The sequence below is a fragment of the Lepisosteus platostomus genome, chromosome 4 (assembly GCF_059453375.1).
Source record: "Lepisosteus platostomus isolate fLepPlt1 chromosome 4, fLepPlt1.hap1, whole genome shotgun sequence".
NCBI lineage: Eukaryota > Metazoa > Chordata > Actinopteri > Semionotiformes > Lepisosteidae > Lepisosteus > Lepisosteus platostomus.
In genome coordinates this window covers 462,996-482,573 of record NC_142614.1, presented here as the reverse complement: position 1 = coordinate 482,573, position 19,578 = coordinate 462,996, and the positions used below count along the sequence as shown (strand labels likewise).

The window sequence follows — 19,578 nt, the reverse complement described above, 5'->3', positions numbered from 1 at the left end:
GAGAGCATGAGAGCACACCAGCTTCTCTACTTCCTCAGGAGACTCGGGAGATTTGGTACAGTATGTGTTCACAAACACTCACTTCAACAGATGCACTATAGAAAGAAAATAATCTCACTGGATGCATTACAGTTTGGTACAGCAATTGCTCAGCTCATGAATGTATAAAACTATAGAAGGTTGTGACAGTCCATCACCGGTACAGAACTCTAGATTGGTTCTGCATATAGTTATTGGGACAGTCTCCCAGGTACAGTGAAATTGTCACGGGAGCCGGGGGCTAGCCATGGAGAGACCGGCAGAACACGAAGTCCCAATGCGAAGCCGCAGGAACGGAGCAAACACGGGGGTTCAAGGTATCGGGCGGAGTCGGGGATGAGACACAAGCCCTAAGGTAGCGGACGTGGGACGACCTGGTGAGGCTAGCCTCTCAACAGCCGATCCCAATGCCGAGCCAGGAGGAAAGGGAGACCCAGAAATATAAAGACCCAGACAACAAGACACACTGGAAGAACAAGAAAAGCACGGGGAAACTAGGAACAGAACAGAGAAGGAGCACCCTCTGGATGTAGAGGGCGTGACAGAAATGTGACTATGATAACATTTGCAGGCACACACAATCTGTTTTGGACAAAAACAGGAACACATTTTAAACATATCTGAATGGTTATGTTACAGGTTACAGGCAAACTGCCATTCAGAAGAAATCCTGAGGTGTTTCATTGCTGGACTTGACCTTGAGTTACAAGCAAAATTATGTGAGGTTGGTGTCACCACTTTTGACGAAGCTCTTAAGGTAGGTGGCCAGTGTGAGAGAGCAGGTTCCACATTCCATGGCACCTTCCCAGCTACAGTGTCAATGACTACTCCACCACCTGCTCTCTCCACCCCAGTCCATAGCTTGTCTAACACCAGTGATGACAAGCTAGCAGCCCGGCTAGATAAACTTACACTTCAAGTGGACAGATTGCAGTCAGCTGTAACATCACTGACTCGCACCCAGGCATGTACCCATTCTCATTCCCCAGAGGTCCAGTCTTCATCCACTGCACGTAGGAGACCACAGTCCCCAGGGGGGCCCTGGGATAGCCACTGTAGTCCTTGCTGTGACTGTCGACATCAAACAGATTCTACTGTTCTACAGATTCAGTTCTACAGCAGAGGCAGATCTCCTTCACGCAGCTGCATCAGTCAAAGCCGACCTTTTCGCAGCCCCAGTCCTGGTGACAGGTCATACCAGCAACACCACGGCTATAATGAGCCTGTACACTGGGACCAGCAGGTGTCAGGCCATCACCAGCGGGGGAGGTCTGATAGCTATGAAAAAGAGTCTGCAATGTCTCAGCAGAGGTACAGGCATTGTTCAGATGACCCAACCAGTTCAAGTTCCAGATATGAGAGAGACAGCTACAGAGGTAAAGAGCACTCCAGACAAGGATCTCCCAGTCCAACACCATCACGTGTGCGTCATGTAGATTTCACTGAGGCCCAAAGGCAGGGAAACGAATGGTAGCTGGAGATGGGGGCCAGTCTTCAGCTTCATTGTCAGTGGCCCACAGGTCAATGTCATCACTGTCATTGGAGTACACAGCATGGACACCTTATGTAAGGGGATTCATTGAGGATCCGGAAGTAAGCATTCTCCTGGACATAGGTTCAGGTATGTCACCAATTAGTGAAAATTTACGACAGCACATTCCAGCACTAAAATATCGCATTTTGATGAAGCATTTTCAAATAGCACATACACTTACAGGTGAGCAACTTGATATTTTAGGGTCACTGTTTCATTGCGCCTTGGCTCACAAACTCTAGGCATAAATGTGTATGTTGTTTGGGACTCTAGTCAAGATGCTTTACTTGGATGGGACCTTTTAAAGAGACATGGTGCTTCTATTGATATTACCACAGGTGCCTTTGTGTTCAGAAATGAACCAGTTCCCCTACTTACTTCTTCACAAGCAATGCCTTTCTGCTGCAATGTGTTACTTTTGTAACCGGTATCAGTGCCCCCGCTAACTGAAATTATTATTCCAGCCTCAGTCACATGCCCTACTGAAATTGGAGCAAAACTACATGGGTTCCAGGGAATTCTGGAGCCAGATATGCAGTCCGAGAGAAACCTCGTAGTTGCATGCAGTTTCTCCATGGTTGAGAATGGACTTACACTCATTCACTTGCTGAACCTCACTCACCGGGATATCGTGCTACCCCGGAAGACACACATTTGTCAGTTCTATTCTGTGCGAAACATGCCCTCTGACTTTTACATCCCCATTGTTTATGTAGCAAGTTAGTCAGCTTCATGTTCCTCATAAATTACCTGACATTCACATTGACAAAGACACTCTGACCCCAGAAGAACTGTCAAAAAACTGTCAAAAGTGATATGCCAGCAGGCATATCACTCTGCAACTCACAACTGGCAACCCACTGAAGCTAAGCTGGATGGGAGACCTCCTGGGAAAAACTAAGGTTGCTGCTGGAAGAGGTGTTAGTGGGGCCAGCTGGGGGCGCTCACCCTGCGGGCCATGTGGGTCCTAATGCCCCAATATAGTGACAGGGACACTGTAAAACTGAGGTCCTGACTCTCTGTGGTCATTAAAAATCCCAGGGTGTTTCTTGAAAAGAGTAGGGGTGTAACATTTGTCCTGGCCAAATTTCCCATTGGCCCTTACCAATCATGGCCTCCTAATAATCCCCCTCTCTGAACTGGCTTCATTACTCCCCACTGATAGCCGATGTGTGGTGAGCGTTCTGGCGCCCCTAGTGAAATTACCCCAGCAGTTACTGCATGCTGATCTGATTGAACCTAGCCACAGCCCATGGGCCTCTCCTGTACTATTAGTTCGCAAAAAGGATGGCTCATACAGATTTTGTATCGACTATAGATGTTTAAATTCAGTCACAATTCAGTTTGGATGCTTTATCTGGAGCCACATCGTTTAGTACACTGGATATGTCAAGTGGCACTAACAACAGGGTATGCATTTGATGATAACTGGCAGATTGAAATAGAGGACAGTGACAAAGACAAAACAGCCTTCTCTACAGATGATTGTTTTATATCATTTCAAAGTAATGCCAATGGGCCTGACAAATGACAAATGCACCTCCAACTTTCCAGCGATTAATGGAGTTGGTGTTATGTGGTCTCCATTGGTCCAAAACATTAGTTTATTAAGATGACATCATTGTTTTCAGTAAGATATTCCTGGAACACGTGGACAGCCTCACTGAAGTTTTCAGCAGACTGCTGAATGAATTATAATTATTATATAAGTGTAAGAAAATATTTATTATTATTATTACCTAGCTATATCCTACATCCTCCAGGTTGTACAGTTTCTACAATCAGTGGCCAGCGATCGCATTTGGCTTGTGGAATTCGGCCGATGCTGTGCGCTGAAGCGCTCGATTTAGGACCCCGCGGAAGACGGGAGGATGTGACGTCACGTGGTGTACGCGGCCTGAGGAAGCCGCGGTGCAGTAGTGAGCTTCAGAACCGGCCTTCCCTCCTTCTACCCGTGCTGCTGAGAGAAATGAACTGGCGACTTCACTGTAGTGTCCGACCTATCATACAGCATTACCGGAGAAATAAGCAAGTTAAATGTAACTATAAAGGCGTGTAGATCTTTTCAGGTAACCAGTTTGTCCTCAACATTTTTAAAAACTCTTCAAATGAATAGATTAATTATATTCTCCTAAAATATATTTAGTTTTGAAGCTATAAGGATGCGATCAAACCACTGAAGTCACCTCAATTCCACAAGAAATTAATGCGGGATTAATTCAGTGAACTACACACAGACGTTACATGTGAGTTTAATTTGTCAGAATAGTTATTGTAAACTACTGGATTGTCTTGTACATATAATGACGACAGTTTTGGTAGTTTGTATCGTATGTTTACGTTTGTGCAACTGTTATTCTATTTCCTGTTGAACTGTGTGCAAACATCTGACTATTGAATATACCGAACACCCATGCGCCTTTCCACCGTTGGCAAAACTACATTTAAAGATCTGACATTGGAAACTAACGCATTCATGGACAAACGGACATTACAGTAATTTGCATCCTCCAAAAAGATAGTTTTTCACATAAGAAATTCACATAAGAAAATAAAAATTGGGCTTTATCTGATTAAAGTTTAACTCGATTTAAGGCTCTCTGCGCATGATATAAAACACAAGTTCTAAGTGTCTTGTGAACAGCGGGCAGGTCTTGCCATGCTGGAGTCGGCTGGAGCGGTCGCTCGACGTGTAGGCTGCTGCACAATTACGGCATTGAAGTCGTAGTTTGTGTTCCACAAGTTTATACATGCCACCTTCGGGCTTCCTACAAAATGCCTTCAATATACATGACAATTGTGTGAATAACAATAAAACGACATATGATAAATAGGTATGCGTTTAAAGCAGCTTTGCATAGAACAGATGAAGCCATTTACACTGCAGAGTGCAAGATTTGTCCTTTGTGGTTATGCTATGGACAACCCTGAACGTGAGCGACAACCCTTAGACATGGGTGTCTGATTGTCTTAGATTGTTGTTCCTAGTGCTGTGTACTATTATTTTCTCTTCATATATTACTGATTATATTTGATGTAATATTTATAATATGCTCTGACCACAGATCTTATGGAAATTAGTTTCTTTTAGCCCCACCATCTGCTGCGCCTGCTGCTGCACATTGTAGACCTGTGGCAGCTCCTCGGCGCGTCGCCAGCAGGGCTGCCGGAGCGGAGATGGAGATGCCAGGAAGGAGGCCCAGCGAGCAGAGCCGGAGCCGGAGCTGGGACTGGGACTGGGATAGCCCAGAATGCCGAGCCCAGTTAGACAAGGTCTTTTTCCGGGAGCAGGATTATATCCAGGCGGGCAGCTCGGAGCACAGGGAGTTCTGGATGTTTTTTGAGCGCTTCCAGAGGTTCCAGGAGAAGCAGGAGGTAGCAAGCGGCTCTGAAAGAAGTGAGGAGAATCGGGATGACAAAAGCAGGAAGAGGGGTGGAGGGGGGCGTGCGGTTCTGGGCCTGCCCAAGGAATACAGTCCCCGTTACCGGATCAACATCTCAGTGTGCACCAAGGATGTAGAGGAGAAGCTCAGCGGGACAGGGAAGACGAAGCGGGATAAGGGAAGCAGGGCAGAACCAGGGAGCCGAGAGGTGATGTGTTGCCGTTCGGCTCTGCTCCACTTCCTGGACTTCACGCAGAAGCAGAGCTTTGGGAAGTTAGCCAAGCTGTGCCGGGACCAGAGGAGCCTGCCCATTTTCCTGTACCGGGAGAGGATTGTGGAGCTAGTGCGGTCCCATCCTGTGGTCATAGTGGCGGGTGACACAGGATGCGGCAAGTCCACGCAGGTGCCTCAGTACCTGCTGTCCGCTGGCTTCAGCCACATCGCCTGCACTCAGCCACGCCGCATCGCCTGCATCTCTCTGGCCAAGCGGGTCAGCTTCGAGAGCCTTAACCAGTATGGCTCCAAGGTGAGGGATCGACAGTGGGCTTTGCAGGCGGTAGTAGTTCAGGTGGGGAGCTACTGAAATGGAAATGGAAATTAACGTTTAGCTGTTGTTAGACAGTGTTTCCACGGACAGGGGTTTATGATAGCATGGTGACAGGCTGGCTCTCCTAGTCTAGTATCCTAAATTGTGGATCTTATTTTCTATCAGGGGTCTTAAAGTGGCTTAAAGATCAGACTGTCTTCCACTTTGCTTTTTACAGTAAAGGGAAAATTCTCTTTACCCTGTTCTATTATTAGGTGTTACGTTCTATTAAAGAGAAAAAATAAAAAATACTTTTCTTTCTATTTGCAAATAAGAATTTTAAAGTACTCTCAGTATCTCTCTTGAAAAACTTACTTATTTTTATTTAATTATCACGTGAAAATACTTAAATCGTGATTGAAAGGTTGGAGGTGAGAGGATAGCCCTCTTGTGGGTGTGGGCAGAATTACTGGCCACCTTGCCACAGACACAAATACTGAAACTAAAGATGAGCAGGGCTCCAGAATGACTTAGCATGTGAAGGTGTGTAAAGGCTCTGTTTACAGATCAGGTCCAAGTTAGATCAGAGACCTGTGGTTGTCACACAGCACAGTAGAGATAAAAGCAATAATGTGTCACACAGCAACATACATTCTCCGAAACATGCACTGTAAACCTGATTACATCCCTGACATCTGATGCAGTTTCCAGTGATGGGAAGTCTTTAGGCATCTTGGTCAGCCACAAGGGTTTGCTTATTTACTTGTACAGATGCTCAGGTGATGATGCTTCACCCCATTGTGAACCTCTAGCCTTTGGATTGCAGAAGTCAGTTTCTATTGAGTGGAATTCCTTTACTCTGTACACGACTGTAACCCCCCTCTTGTTCTCGTTGCAGGTAGGCTACCAGATCCGTTTTGAGTCAACACGTACCCCTGCCACAAAGCTGGTCTTCCTAACGGAGGGCCTGCTGCTACGGCAGATCCAGCAGGACGGTGTGCTGGACCGGTACCAGGTCCTGATAGTGGATGAGGTGCACGAGAGACACTTGCACTGTGACTTCCTTCTGGGCGTCCTCCGCTCTCTGCTGCTCCAGCGCTCCGACCTCAAGCTCATCCTCATGTCAGCCACTATCAACCTCAAGCTCTTCTCCGGATACTTCAGTGACGCCCCCGTGCTGCAGGTCCCTGGGCGCCTCTTCCCTATTCAGGTGAGTAGACAGAGGCTCAGTGCGACTCATAAAGCTTATATGCGATAATAAGACTCGCTTCTTACTTTACCGTGTTACAAACTAACGTTTCTGTTTTTGTAGGCTGTAGGATATTCAGAGCTCCTACATATCTTCCTTTGAACTGTTTATCATGTCTGTTAAGTATCTCTTAATTTAGTACATGATTTGAATGTTTTCTACAATATGTTTTAAATGTCGAAACTTAGATATTCTACTTGTACATGGATGATTAGGCTTAAATAATTTTTTTCTTAGCTCACTAGTAAACCATGTGGCAGAAATAACAATACTGAAAAGACAAGAGGCTAAATTAGGTTATTTGGGGAGTGAAAAGCAAGTCACACAAGTTCAAAGCAGAGCAGAAGAGCTGTATAAGAACAAGTAATAGGTTTATTCCATGCTGAAAAAAAGAAGAAAGAGAACACAACGTTTCGGCCGTGGAGCCTTCTTCAGGTATGTGGACACACCTGAAGAAGGCTCCATGGCCGAAACGTTGTGTTCTCTTTCTTCTTTTTTTCAGCATGGAATAAACCTATTACTTGTTCCTTTGCAGCCTACGCATGCTGACGCAGCTCCCCACCTGAACTACTACCGCCTGGAAGAGTTGTATGTCAGCTGTATTTCAAATACAGGTCAAGGAATGATTATCAGCATGAATGAACACACAGTTTCAAAGGATCTAAGATTTTGAAGATTTTGATCAAATTTAAAAGGAGGCGAGATGATAAAAAATACAGAGTGATCAGGAACCCTAACACTACTATACTCATTGTGCTGATGAACCAGAAACTGTGTTGTTCTAAATATTATTTTGTAACTTAAATCTGTCAGTGTAGATTTTGTTCAAAAATGGTAACAAGGTTGAAATATCCTGCCCTAGACATTTGAGTACATGTGAGTGTACAGTTTGTAAAACCTGAAGGGATCCAAGTACTGTGCTGTGAGAGTCTTACTGCTGACTCTCTGTGGACAGGTGGTGTACCAGCCCATCCCCGCAGAGGAGCAGCCATCCCGGTCGGAGAAACTGGATCCCAGGCCCTATCTGCGTGTTCTGCAGGGAATTGACCAGCGCTATCCCCCTGAGGAGAGGGGTGACCTTCTGCTCTTCCTGAGTGGTGTGGCAGAGATCAACACCATCCTGGAGGCAGTGCAGACCTACGCTTTGCACACCCATCGCTGGATTGTCCTGCCTCTGCATAGTACCCTGTCCCTGGCACAGCAGGACAAGGTAGAGGCTCACCAGACAGGGCAGTTTTTCTCATGTAGGAGAACCACCTGCTTCAATGTAAAACCTTTAGAAAAAGTGAAAACCTTTAGAAAATATTGATTTAATACTGTCTTGTAGCTTTGGTCTCACAGCAGGTCTGGGTTTTGTTGTGGGAATCCTAAATGCAGGAGCCGTTACTTGATTCCGTGGAAACATTTCCTGTCTTTGCCAGGTGTTTGACATAGCGCCCCCAGGAGTTCGGAAGTGCATTATTTCCACCAACATCGCTGAGACATCAGTCACCATAGATGGTGTGCGCTTTGTAGTGGACTCGGGTAAGAAATCAAAGAAATGGTGGATAAGCTCTAAACCATTAATGCTGCACCAAGTAAATTAGTGTGATTCCAATGCGTCCAGATCTCAGAGCTGGTCAGTAATGAGCCGGGAGGCCTCAGATTGCTGCTGTAAGTAGTCTAAGCCCCTTGGTTCAGAACTGCCAAACCCCTGTGGTGACAGCGGGCCATGCTGTAGGTGCATTCTTTTTGATGAGATGTTATTCGTACGATTGTGGGTTTTTACTCTGTTTTACCTCTGTTCCATTCTAGCCCTATGCCGCCTGGCCTGTGTAAAGTGCCTTGGGACCATTTGGGACAATTTGTGGTGTACAAGTTCAAGCGTTACTATTCAGTTTATTACTGTTTCTATTAATAGCATCATTATTATTCAAATTAAATTACAAACACTTGGCTCAAATATATAATGCTGTGTTTATTGGAAAATAAAAAATTGTACTTGCTCTTTTAGATGACTTTGTCCCCTTGTGTAACCTGTCTCTGGTAGGGAAAGTGAAGGAGATGAACTTTGACCCCAAGGCCAAGATGCAGCGGCTGCAGGAGTTCTGGATCAGCAGAGCTAGCGCTGAGCAGCGCAAGGGTCGAGCCGGGCGCACTGGGCCTGGCGTCTGCTATCGCCTGTTTGCCGAATCGGATTATGATGCTTTTGCACCGTACCCCATTCCTGAAATCCACAGAGTGGCCTTGGATTCCCTTGTGCTCCAGGTGGGTACGCCTGTGAGGCTGCTTCAGTGTAGCTCTTAAATCATGAACTGTATACTATCCTGCAGACACACAAATAAGGCAATTGTAAAGACGTGCCTAACATGATGTCAGGGCATCTACTGACTGCCACTGGATTTTCAGTATAGCCTCATACCAGTAATTCTTCAAAACAAGAAAGAAAAATCTGATTAACCTTTCCTCCATGTATGTATTAATATTGTTAGGTACTTCATGTCTGGAGAGGTTGCTTTTGAAACAGTATAGTAAGTTGTAATATCTAATAAGTTGTAATTGCCATTAGGCAAAGTAAAGCAAAGTTTTAAACTAGTAAAGTTAGCTTTGATTTTGTCATCCTGTGAATATTTAAAATCTTATATATGAAGTGGAGTTTGTCTGCATTTTACAGCAATGTTATTTTATTATTGTAAAATGATTCTCTTGAAAAACATTCCAAAATACCTCCAGGTAGAGCACTTTAAACGGATAAGCTGGCTTGTTCATTCAGAGGAAATGAATTCTGTCTACTGAGTTGTACTAGTGTGTTTGAAGATGATGTAGGTTTTATTTCCTATGACAGACGATACGTGTCGCTTGTTTGTGTGCAGATGAAGAGTATGGACCTGGAAGATCCCCTGTCCTTCCCTTTCATTGACCCCCCACCTGCTTCCAGCATCCAGACTGCCTTGCACTATTTAAAGGATCAGGGGGCACTGGACAGCCAGGGGCAGCTCACCACCATTGGCAGTTTGCTGGCACAGTTGCCTGTTGATGTAGTCATTGGTAAGAGATGCCCTAGCTGGCAGAACAGTTTCAGCTCAGGTCTGCATGGTCTGAGTTCCATTGCTGAAGTAAAGCTAAATTCACCACAGAAGGACATTGCAGGAGATCTGGAAGACGTGTGACCTAATTCTGTGCATGCCTGTTTTTCCAGGTAAGATACTAGTGCTGGGATGCCTGTTCAGCATAACAGAGCCTGTGCTGACGGTGGCAGCAGCCCTCAGCGTGCAGTCCCCCTTCCTGCGTAGTGCCCACCACAACCCTGACTGTGCCACCGCGCGGCAGCCTCTCCACAGCAGCCAGGGAGATCCTTTCACCCTGCTCAACACCTTCAATGCCTGGGTGCAGGTGAGGGGTGCGGAGAGCTGGCCACACAGCTAGGGGGGCATGTTCTCGGGATTGCAAAGTCACAGCATGTGGGGAAAAGAGAACCTTCGCAATGTTATCTCTCCTTCAAAGAAAAATGTGCTGTAAAGTGCAGGTTTTCTTGATGGCCGGTTATGCTTGTTATTTGTGTGATCAGGTGAAGGCAGAGAGGGGTGGGGAATCGCGTAAGTGGTGCCGGAGACGGGGTCTGGAGGAACAGCGGCTCTATGAGATGGCGAACCTGCGGCGGCAGTTCAAGGTAATTGCTTGTCAGTAACAAAATACATAAAACAGTTACTTTGGTTATGTTGACAAAGATATGAGTTGCCTGCTTTAAGCACTGATTTTTATTTAATTGACTTGATATAACTACTGTATAAAACAATGCCTGCTTTATTGTTAACATGATGCACGTGTATCAGAGGCTTTAGTCTTTAGCATAATTTGAATTATAACCATACCTGATTTCCGGCCTCATCAGGAGCTGCTGCAAAGTCACGGCCTGTTGGTGGTGGAGGAGAGCGCCCCCGCCTGGCAGGACCGGGGGCAGCGCCGGCAGAGGCTGGGCGAGCGCAGGCGCCTGCACCAGCTGAAGAGGGAGCATGAGACGCGGGAGAGCGGGCGCCGCAAGGTCCTGAGGCTACAGGAGGGCGAGGAGGAGGACAGCCCAGGGTCCTCGGACCAGGAGGAGTGCACAGGGGCAGCTGGGAGAGGGAGGACGGGCAAGGACACCGCGGTCAAGGGCGTCGACATTCAGGTGACAGCGGGGTTCAAGGGACACGAAGCGTTGAGTTTATTCTCACTGTATTAAGTGATCCAGTCGGTCATCTCAGAGCTCTTAAGAGAAGCAAAACCACTGTAAAACTTTACATAATGTAAGTTACTTATGTTGCAAATCGCCTTGATAGCAAAGACCAAATTAATATAACATTTGTGCACCTGTTTAACATTTATGTTGGTGTTCCTCTCTGTTATGAGTATTTGTGAGGATATCCTCACAGTTTGTCCTCATGTGGATACTAAATACTAATTGCTAGTACTAAATGTCCACATAAAATCTATCTTCAAAAATGAAGAGTAGTCAAAAAACACATTTTTAAAATCAGTCAGTTAACATGATATTCCCACCCAAAATGATTTTATTAAAAACATTCCTGAAACCAGCAAAGTCAAAACCAGAGTGAGGTGGAAGTATTGGAGTTATTTTGCATTTTGTAATGGCACTTTATTGCTTAGTTTTTGCCATGGATATTTGGTAACTTACCACAGTTTTGATTATTTTACATAACATAAGCCTGTTGCTTTTCCACTTTGAAGATTGCACTTGAATAAAATAACCCTTTTTGAAATCAGGGAATCCTAATACAAATGTTCTCCATGTGTGGTGTAACAATTTGTGCAATATAAAGGTCTGATCTGGAGGTGGGATGTCTGTACACTGGTATGGCACGAAAATGATTATTGTGTTTCAGGATGTGAAATTCCAGCTGCGCCACAGTCTGGAGAAGCTGCAGGAGGCGGCCAGTGCCAGTCAGGACCTGTCCCGACGCCAGCAGGCCCTGCTAAAGCTGGCGCTTTGCCGGGGGCTGTACCCACAGCTGTCCCTGCCTGACGAGCACAACGCCACCCGCAAGGACTCTGAGCAGGTCAGCCAGGGATGCTGCCCAGTCTGAGATACACGGCTGTGATACAGGCTTGATCCGTTAGCTACCAGAACTCAAGTTTTTCCCAACCCTAGTGCACGTACAGGCTAATGCTCATCATGGTTTGTTACATTAAGCAGGATGAGTGTCAAACACTCTTCGTGTCTCCAAGTTGTCATTCAGGCAGTTGTTAAGTATACACAGGCCTCTTCTGTCTATACTTACAAAGTTATAGGGGACATCATTCTAGGCAGAGATTGCTTCTGGAGATCTATGACACTTTAGAGTACTAAATTTACGTCCTCTCTCCATGGAGGTTCTCTCTTCCTTCATCTATGTCCATGTGTTTAGCTTTTAGCTGAAGGAAGCCAGAACACCTTATCCCCTGCTCCTCAATAAACATTCTAAATTCTATTTCTAATTCTTATCACTGTAAGATGAGATTGTGTTCTCAAATGACGTAGCTGGTAATTAAGAAAATTGCCAACATTTTATCATAAGAAAAGAAACACAATGTTTCGGCTGTGGAGCCTTTTTTGGGTGTGTGAAGGCTCCACAGCCGAAATGTGTTTCTTTTCTTCTCTTTTCAGCATGGAATAAACCTTTACTTGTTTCTTTGCAACCTACGCATGCTGACGCAGCTGCCTACTTTTAATCAGGTTTTGTTACCTTTATAAGAACACAGTCGGCTGTGCTTGAGCATATTACAGGCATGTATGCACAGGGGTCTTGAACCCATGTTCTTATTCATCTCAACCTACTCCATGTTGCTCTCACTGTCCCTGTCCGTGCATGCTGTACCACACTCCACTGCAGCAGGTGGTGAGATTCATTTCATTTGCTTTTTCCATAAGACAGATAGAAAGTAGTTTATCATACAGTTTTTGAAGACTTAGCAAGTTTCTATTTTGTGCCCTGTAATGCTCCTCACTGTGGGCTTACCTTGCGTTGTGTGCGACGGTGCTGACATGCTGTCTCATGTGTTTCAGATCTTCCACACACGCACCAAACAGAGTGTGGTGATCCACCCCACCAGCGTCTTTGCCAGTGACCCAGAGGTACTGCATGTCCCAGAGCAGGACTCCACTGAGACAGGTACCAGTCATACAGCCTACATATGTACAAGTAGTTCAGGTGGGGGGCTGTTAGCATGTGTAGGCTGCAAAGGAACAATAGGTTTATTCCATGCTGAAAAGAGAAGAGAGAAAACACAATGTTTCGTCTGTGAAGCCTTCTTTGGGTGTGAGCTCATTACTTATTACTTGTTCCTTTACGCGTGTACAAACTGAGCCCTGTTAAAAATAAGCTGGTCATGTGCACTGTGTCCAGATGGTTAAGGCTGTTCCTTATAAGATGCTATTGGAACAAGCCCCTATTATTACATTATATTACATTATGTATTAATAAGTCTATTAATTAGTAATTGATAAGTCTATTATTGCGGAAACCTTTTCTGGTAATATCAGGGATGTGTATTTTTAAAACTAAAAAATCTATATATTTAAAATAACTTGTCTGTACCTTGTAAACTGCGATCCCTCAACACGCTTCTCCCTCCACAGGATCCGATAAAAGAAAGAGCAGTAAGCACCAGCTCCTGGCCTTTGTCACCCTGCTGGAGACTAACAAGCCTTATATAGCCAACTGTGTGCGTGTCCCCGCCCTACAGGTCAGCATGCAGCACTGTGTCTCCCTGTCAAACAGCCCTCTTCAGTGGAGGAGCTGCCAGCTGTCCTGGCTTTCTATTCACCTGTGCTCTAATTTACTTTGTTAATCTCATTAATGGATGAACTGGACAAAATGTAACAGTTTAGTCATAGGCTTGAAAATAGACAATATAAAAAAGAAAATGAATACTCTCTGTTAATTTTCTAATCCTACAGCCGTTCTTATAGTAAAATGTTAAAGAAGCCCTTGACAATATTGTATTGATTACTTTGGTAGTTATATCTGGATCAAATCAGGATTTATTATCAAATGCCTGACAGAATTTAAAACCAATTTTAAGAATTGCCACGGAAAAGCCTGATTTTGAGAGTTCATGTGTTTGTTTACAAAATGTTTATAGCTTCCCATATGCTTGGGTTTGTTACCATCATGAAAAAAAACGGGTGCTAACCTTTAATAGTGATAAGTGTTTCATGTAGTTCAGGTGGGTAGCTGCGTCAGCATGCATAGGCTGCAAAGGAACTAGTAATGGGTTTATTCCATCCTGAAAAGAGAAGAAAGAAAACACAATGTTTCGGTCATGGAGCCTTCTTCAGGTGTGCCTTCTTCATAGGTGTTTCATGTCTGGATCAGGCTTTGCTGCTGGTGGCGAACTCAGTGGACACAAATGCAGACTGCACGCGTGTGGTGGTGGACAGCTGGCTGGAGCTGTGCTTGGATGATGGGGGCGCCGCTTTGCGTACTCTCTCCATGGCTCTGCAGCTACGGCAGGACTGGGAACGCCTCCTACAGGCCCACCTTGGCCACAGTACTGGGAAGGTGGGGGCTTCCGGAGTCCTACGGAAAGATCTTGAAAGACTGAGCGATGGCCTGGTCAGGTTCCTGCTCTACACTGAGGTAACCGAAAGTTACTGTTTACTTCCTTTGCTTGACTCATTTACCCCTTTTCTCATTTGCTCCAAAAAATAATTTCTGGATAGAAGCTAACAAGTTATGTGTTTGCAGCTGATACCCTGGGGATTTTTAGACATGCAAAGTTGTCTAGTGCTACATTTCCTTTATGAAGGTGTTGAGAAACACTACAGATGAATTTAAAAACAGTACAGTACTTTCTTTGCACTTACTAGTAAGCAGGTTTACATACAGTTTGAATAGTGCTGTTTTTTGTAAGGCTCTACAGACTATACCATAAACATGGGCAACCATTTAAGTTTGCAAAAGGTCCTGAGTGGTCATGCCTGTTTCTGACGTTTTAGTGTACTCACTGTTTGGGTCTGGCATAGCTGACCATGCATATTACATGACAGTGTGTTTAATCAGTGCATAGTGAATTTTTTGTGCATGTGTGATTTGTGGTCCTGGCATGTTGGCAGACTGCAGTGCTGTTCTCTTTGATTAGGTCAGCTATAGCCTGCGGCGTCTCACAACACTGGAGTCACAGAACCTGTATATCGGCCCCCAGACCCAGGATTGGCTCAATAAGTCCCTAGAACAAAGCTCACTGTTCCCAAGCACAGATGTTCGGCCTGACCCCAACAAAGGAGGCCTGTGGGTCACAAGCTTCTTCACATACAACTGCCTCTGTGTGAGTATGAGCTTAACAAGTAGTTCAAGTTGGTAGCTGCGTAAGCTGCAAAGGAACAAGTAAAGGTTTATTCCATGCTGAAAAGAGAAGAAAAAAAACAACATTTCAGCTGTGGAGCCTTCTTTGGGTGTGAAGGTTCCACAGCTGAAATGTTTTTTTTCAGCATGGAATGAGTTCAACAAGGAAATGCATGACTCCCAGCTTTACCTGGACTACTTTCCTCTGGCACTGTCGCCATGATCAATTTCTCATATACAGTGTTGTGTAAAAGTGTAGGCACTGCTGGTGAAACTGTTTCAGTGATTCTCTACGTGAAAAGAAGTTGACACAACCTCTGCACGGTACGACATCTTTTTGCAACTTTTAAAGCACAGTTAGTATTTACAGTTTTGTAAATATTCAAGATGACAAAACAGTGAATATGACATATACAAAAATTTGGGCAGGCAGTATTTAGTAAAACCTCCATTGGCAGAAATCACAGCTTGAAAAAATGTTTACTGAAGCCAGCTAAGAATCTTTCTGTTCTTGCTTTTGGACTTTTTCCCACTCTTCCTTGCAGAAACCTTCTAGCTCAGAAATATACTTAGGTCTTCTTGCATGCACTGCATGTTTGAGATCTCCCCACAGATTTCCAATAATATCCAAGTCTGGGGATAGTGAAGACCATTCCAAAACCTTAATCTTTTGTTCCTGTAAGTACTCCGTGGTTAAATTTGAGGTATGTTTTGGGTTGTCTTGTTGAAATTTACAACATTTTTTCAGCTGACATATTCAATGTCTTTAATCTTTTCTTCACTGACTCTGGGACATTATCTACTAAGATTTCTTGGTATTTAGTTAAATCCATTCTTCCTTCCACCTGCGCAGTATTTCCTGAGTTACTGGTGGCCACACAACCCCAAAGAATCATTCACTCCCATGCTTAATGGCTGGCAACGTCATCTTTTCTTCGACTATTTCATTAGTTTTTTTCAAAATGTATCTTCTGTGGTTGTGTCCAAAAAATTCAATTTTTGTTTCATCAGTCCACAGCACTTTGTTCTAAAAGGTTTCTGGCTAATTTGGTTTGCATTCTCTTTAGATGTTGACTTTTATGATGAAGTAGTAAAGTAGGTTTCCTTCTGACAACTCTCTTGTGCAGATTGTTTTTGTGTAAGCAATGACTCCAGTGTCAGCTAAACTTTTCTGCAGATCTTTTGAAGTGACCTGTTGGTTCAGCTTTGCAGATCTAAGTAGTATTTGGTGGTTCTGTAAAATTTTTCTGAATCTTACACATGATGCCATGACTTCAACAGTTTCCTTTAACTTCTATTTTGTCATTGTGTTTATCATAGTTGAAATTGCTGGAAGCATTTAGAAACATTTTTATCGCCTTTCCCTGCTTTGTAAGAGTGAATTATTTTTATTATCGTGTCATCAGACAGCTGCTTAGAGGAGCCCCAGGTTGTTGAAAGTAGGCAGAACAATAATCACAACCTGAGAGGTTAGAAGGGTCAGAGTATTTGTTGAACCCTGGAATTGTCTTCACCTGACTTAATTTGAGACCAATCAAGTTGTGGGACTTTGCAGAAATTGCAGAAGTAATAATGAACCAACTGCAAGTGTGCCCAATCTTTGCATATGCTCTGTTTACTTTTTTACTTTTTTATTTTTTCAATCTGTTTAAATTAGCAAATGAACAGTATTTTTGTATTATAATTTGCAGATGTTGGTTTTAACTCTGTACCATGTAGAGACGGTCACCTTCTGTTCATCTAGAGATTTGTTAAAACACATTTTAACCCGGCGAGTCTAAACTTTTGCACACATATGTAGTTGTTCACCCTTGCACAGAGTACCTAAATTAACATTCCCAGTCAATTTGGAACTAATTTAATTCATTGCAACGTAATATATATATATATATGTATGTATAGTTCTTTTAAGGATTATCTGCTAGCAAACTATGCAAACTTGTTATGTCATCGAACATTTTATGCTTTAACAAAGAAATGACTTTACTATACAACCTTTTACCACATCTTCTCTAACAAATAAAGGACTAACTATAGTATGAGCTTTTATTAGCTTGGTCAGAGGTGATCATTTAATATGCAGATGAACATTTGTGTGCCTCTTCTTAGGATTCAAAGGACCTGTACAGCGAGTGTCTGCGCACATTCTGGAGCTGCCCTCACTGTGACCTGTACATGCCTCTCACACCACTGGAGCGAATGCACCATGAGGCCACCTGCAAGCCAGCTGGGGCTGGGGAAGTGAAGCCTGAGGAAGGTGAGTTCACAGAGTCCGTGCAAATCAGTGGAAAGGCACAGCCCTGCTGAATGTATCGGGAAGTGTGATGGGAAAGTGGAAATTAGCATAGCATTTAGTGGTAAATATTTTGGCGAGGCTCATAACAGAAACTGATCATGTTGGCTGAAGCCCCTGTTTTTACGATGCTGCACCTGTCTCTCTGTAGGCAAGCCAGAAGCTATCGAAAGTAAAGCAGACAGTTCCTCTGCCTCCTCCAGCCTGTCCAGGCTCTATCACTGTGACGTCTGCAACAAGGACCTCTTGCTCACCTCCACAGAGATATTGAAGCACAGGAGACAGCACTAAGCCCATCAGAAACAGCTTGCTGCTGACACTAGCACATAAACACAGAAATCGCAGGCTGGTGTTCCTTCAAGGAGAAATTAAACCTCTGTGGGTTTTCTAATGTCTAATGACAGGAAATGACAAAGGCCTAAGCCTGAAGAACTACCAAGTGGTTGTTACACTTCACAATGGTAGGGTACTTTATCACCTCTTTGGAACTTTAGTCACAGATGAGATTAAACATTTTCTGGGGAGTTAATGTTTGTTGTAGATTAAATATGTACATTTGTGTATGTATAAGTTATGTTAAATATGTTATGTTTTAATATGTTTCAATGTTATGTGATTAGGATAGGAAAGATCCTATTTTGGGGGAAAGTTGACAGTTGACCTACTATTTGCATAACTTTTTTATCCAGTTGCAGTTATTCCCTAAGAATGCATGAACAGCTTTGTCGGTACCTTAAATACGTTACCAATCCAAATTTTCAAAGCATATAAAATGTAAATGGCTGATATGTCTGCACTTCTAGAATTTATGGATTGCTTTGAATATTATAAAGCAGAATTGTTTTGTGTAAATAAACTAATGTTTGAATTGTAAAATAAACACAATGAATCATGGAACATTCTATGCCAGCATCATGTCTGCATTCAACACAGGGAAGACCTAACCAAGAGGAGGATGTTATGGCACGACAGGTTACTGCCGTGTAAGAGCAAAGGACCCGACAGAGGTGGAACTCTGAAGGAGACCAACTGAATGAGGGTTAGGATGCTGCAGCAGAAAGGGAAAGTGAGAATAGAAAGGCGAAGAAACTGGCCCAGGCGATGCTAGCAGTCTGCATCCCTGGTGACCAGAGAGAGAAAGCTAAGTGCCAACCTCTACCTGGACTGCTCATTCCAGCCCACCGGCCTGACCATCAGTGACTTGGAGTTACCTGTAAGAAAGTAGGTAAAGTGAAAGTGATTTCAGGAACCATTTGCGGATATATGCCGGTGAGCGGTATATTATTTTCTTTGTTTGCCGGCTATTAATTTTTTAAAATGTCGAAACCATGGATGGTACGCCTCAGGGATTAATAGTGTAATTCAAAAAAAAGAGATGCTGGGCACACCGTGATCTTGACATGCAGGTGTGAAGTAGAGTTAACAGCTTCTGTTTTAAAAGGTTTTGGATTTGTGTTAAGATTTTTATCAGTTGGAACTGGAAATACAAGGGCGAATATGATTGAGGTTCTACTGTTTAAAGTTTAACCTTTTCAAGTCATGCAATGTCTAAGTTAGGCAGGAACATGCCATTGTTTATTTTTGATTTTTTTTTAAAAAAATCCGCTTCCCACTTTAACCTTGCTGTTACTATAGTGGGATTGTAGCATATCTGGGGACTCGTTTGTAGTGGTCCTTTGTATTGCAGGTACTGCGGGTAATTGTGGTTTAGCGGATTTTATTCTGCGCCGGGTTTTGGAGCAGGCTTTGGAGTAGTCCAATTTCATTGTAAATATCTGCATCAATTTGACTCAAACCACAGGAATTTTAAAATTTTCACAACTTTCATATAAACAACATCTAGTAACTGGTTCCAGTTTTAAAAAGCCTTATTTTGAATAAAGCAAATAAAGCGAATCCCAGGTGTAAGCGAAACCAGAATTACTATTCCTACGTCTGCGAAACACCTGAACATATACTTAAAGCTTTCAGTGCTTTGTGTATATCCCAATCGCAGCAGGGGGAGGGTGTGTGGGGAAGGTTTAGGCTGCAGTTAAATTTTGGGCTCTGTATTCTTCTCAGCATTTTTTCTCTGAAAGCATTTTTCTTCCCTCTTTAGTTATTTTGCAGCCTACGCATGCTGAGTAGCATGCTTGCATGCTGATGCAGCTCCTTATGTAAATTCTCGGTTCTTGACTGAGGCTTTGGAGAACTTTACAACCATTTTTATTTTCTTTATGATGCAAGTTTGAAGTGTGATGACAAATTAAAC

General features: G+C 43.7%; 1 protein-coding gene and 1 long non-coding RNA gene across 3 annotated transcripts; one reads left to right on the top strand and one right to left on the bottom strand.

The window, feature by feature from the left end:
- Positions 1–4,301: 4,301 nt before the first annotated feature.
- Positions 4,302–6,553, bottom strand: LOC148672001 (uncharacterized). The gene is made up of 2 exons (XR_015935626.1): positions 6,416–6,553; positions 4,302–5,535 (listed from the first exon to the last, which is right to left on the bottom strand). It is a non-coding gene; the product is annotated as an uncharacterized LOC148672001 (long non-coding RNA).
- On the top strand, positions 4,751–18,224 carry dhx34 (DEAH (Asp-Glu-Ala-His) box polypeptide 34). Of its 2 annotated transcripts, XM_088627276.1 has the most exons (16): positions 4,751–5,482; positions 6,381–6,692; positions 7,687–7,941; positions 8,153–8,255; positions 8,761–8,978; positions 9,584–9,758; positions 9,910–10,103; positions 10,279–10,380; positions 10,603–10,878; positions 11,594–11,767; positions 12,754–12,859; positions 13,327–13,433; positions 14,066–14,329; positions 14,832–15,017; positions 17,144–17,291; positions 17,479–18,224. In XM_088627276.1, exons 1-16 carry the CDS (start codon positions 4,751–4,753, stop codon positions 17,616–17,618), a joined length of 3,492 nt encoding a protein of 1,163 aa, XP_088483402.1. In that variant the 3' UTR covers positions 17,619–18,224. The 2 variants fall into 2 exon arrangements, with proteins under 2 accessions (XP_088483402.1, XP_088483403.1); XM_088627277.1 differs by lacking the exons at positions 17,144–17,291; positions 17,479–18,224 and having other exon boundaries at positions 14,046–14,329; positions 14,832–14,969.
- The last annotated feature ends 1,354 nt before the right edge of the window (positions 18,225–19,578 follow it).

Bases quoted from the DNA above. Each gene is read 5' to 3' on its own strand.
- dhx34 (XM_088627276.1), top strand. From the start codon at position 4,751: ATGGAGATGCCAGGAAGGAGGCCCAGCGAGCAGAGCCGGAGCCGGAGC. The intron at 5,483-6,380 runs GTGAGGGATCGA...TTCTCGTTGCAG, and splicing joins TTAACCAGTATGGCTCCAAG to GTAGGCTACCAGATCCGTTT. The intron at 10,104-10,278 runs GTGAGGGGTGCG...TTGTGTGATCAG, and splicing joins CCTTCAATGCCTGGGTGCAG to GTGAAGGCAGAGAGGGGTGG.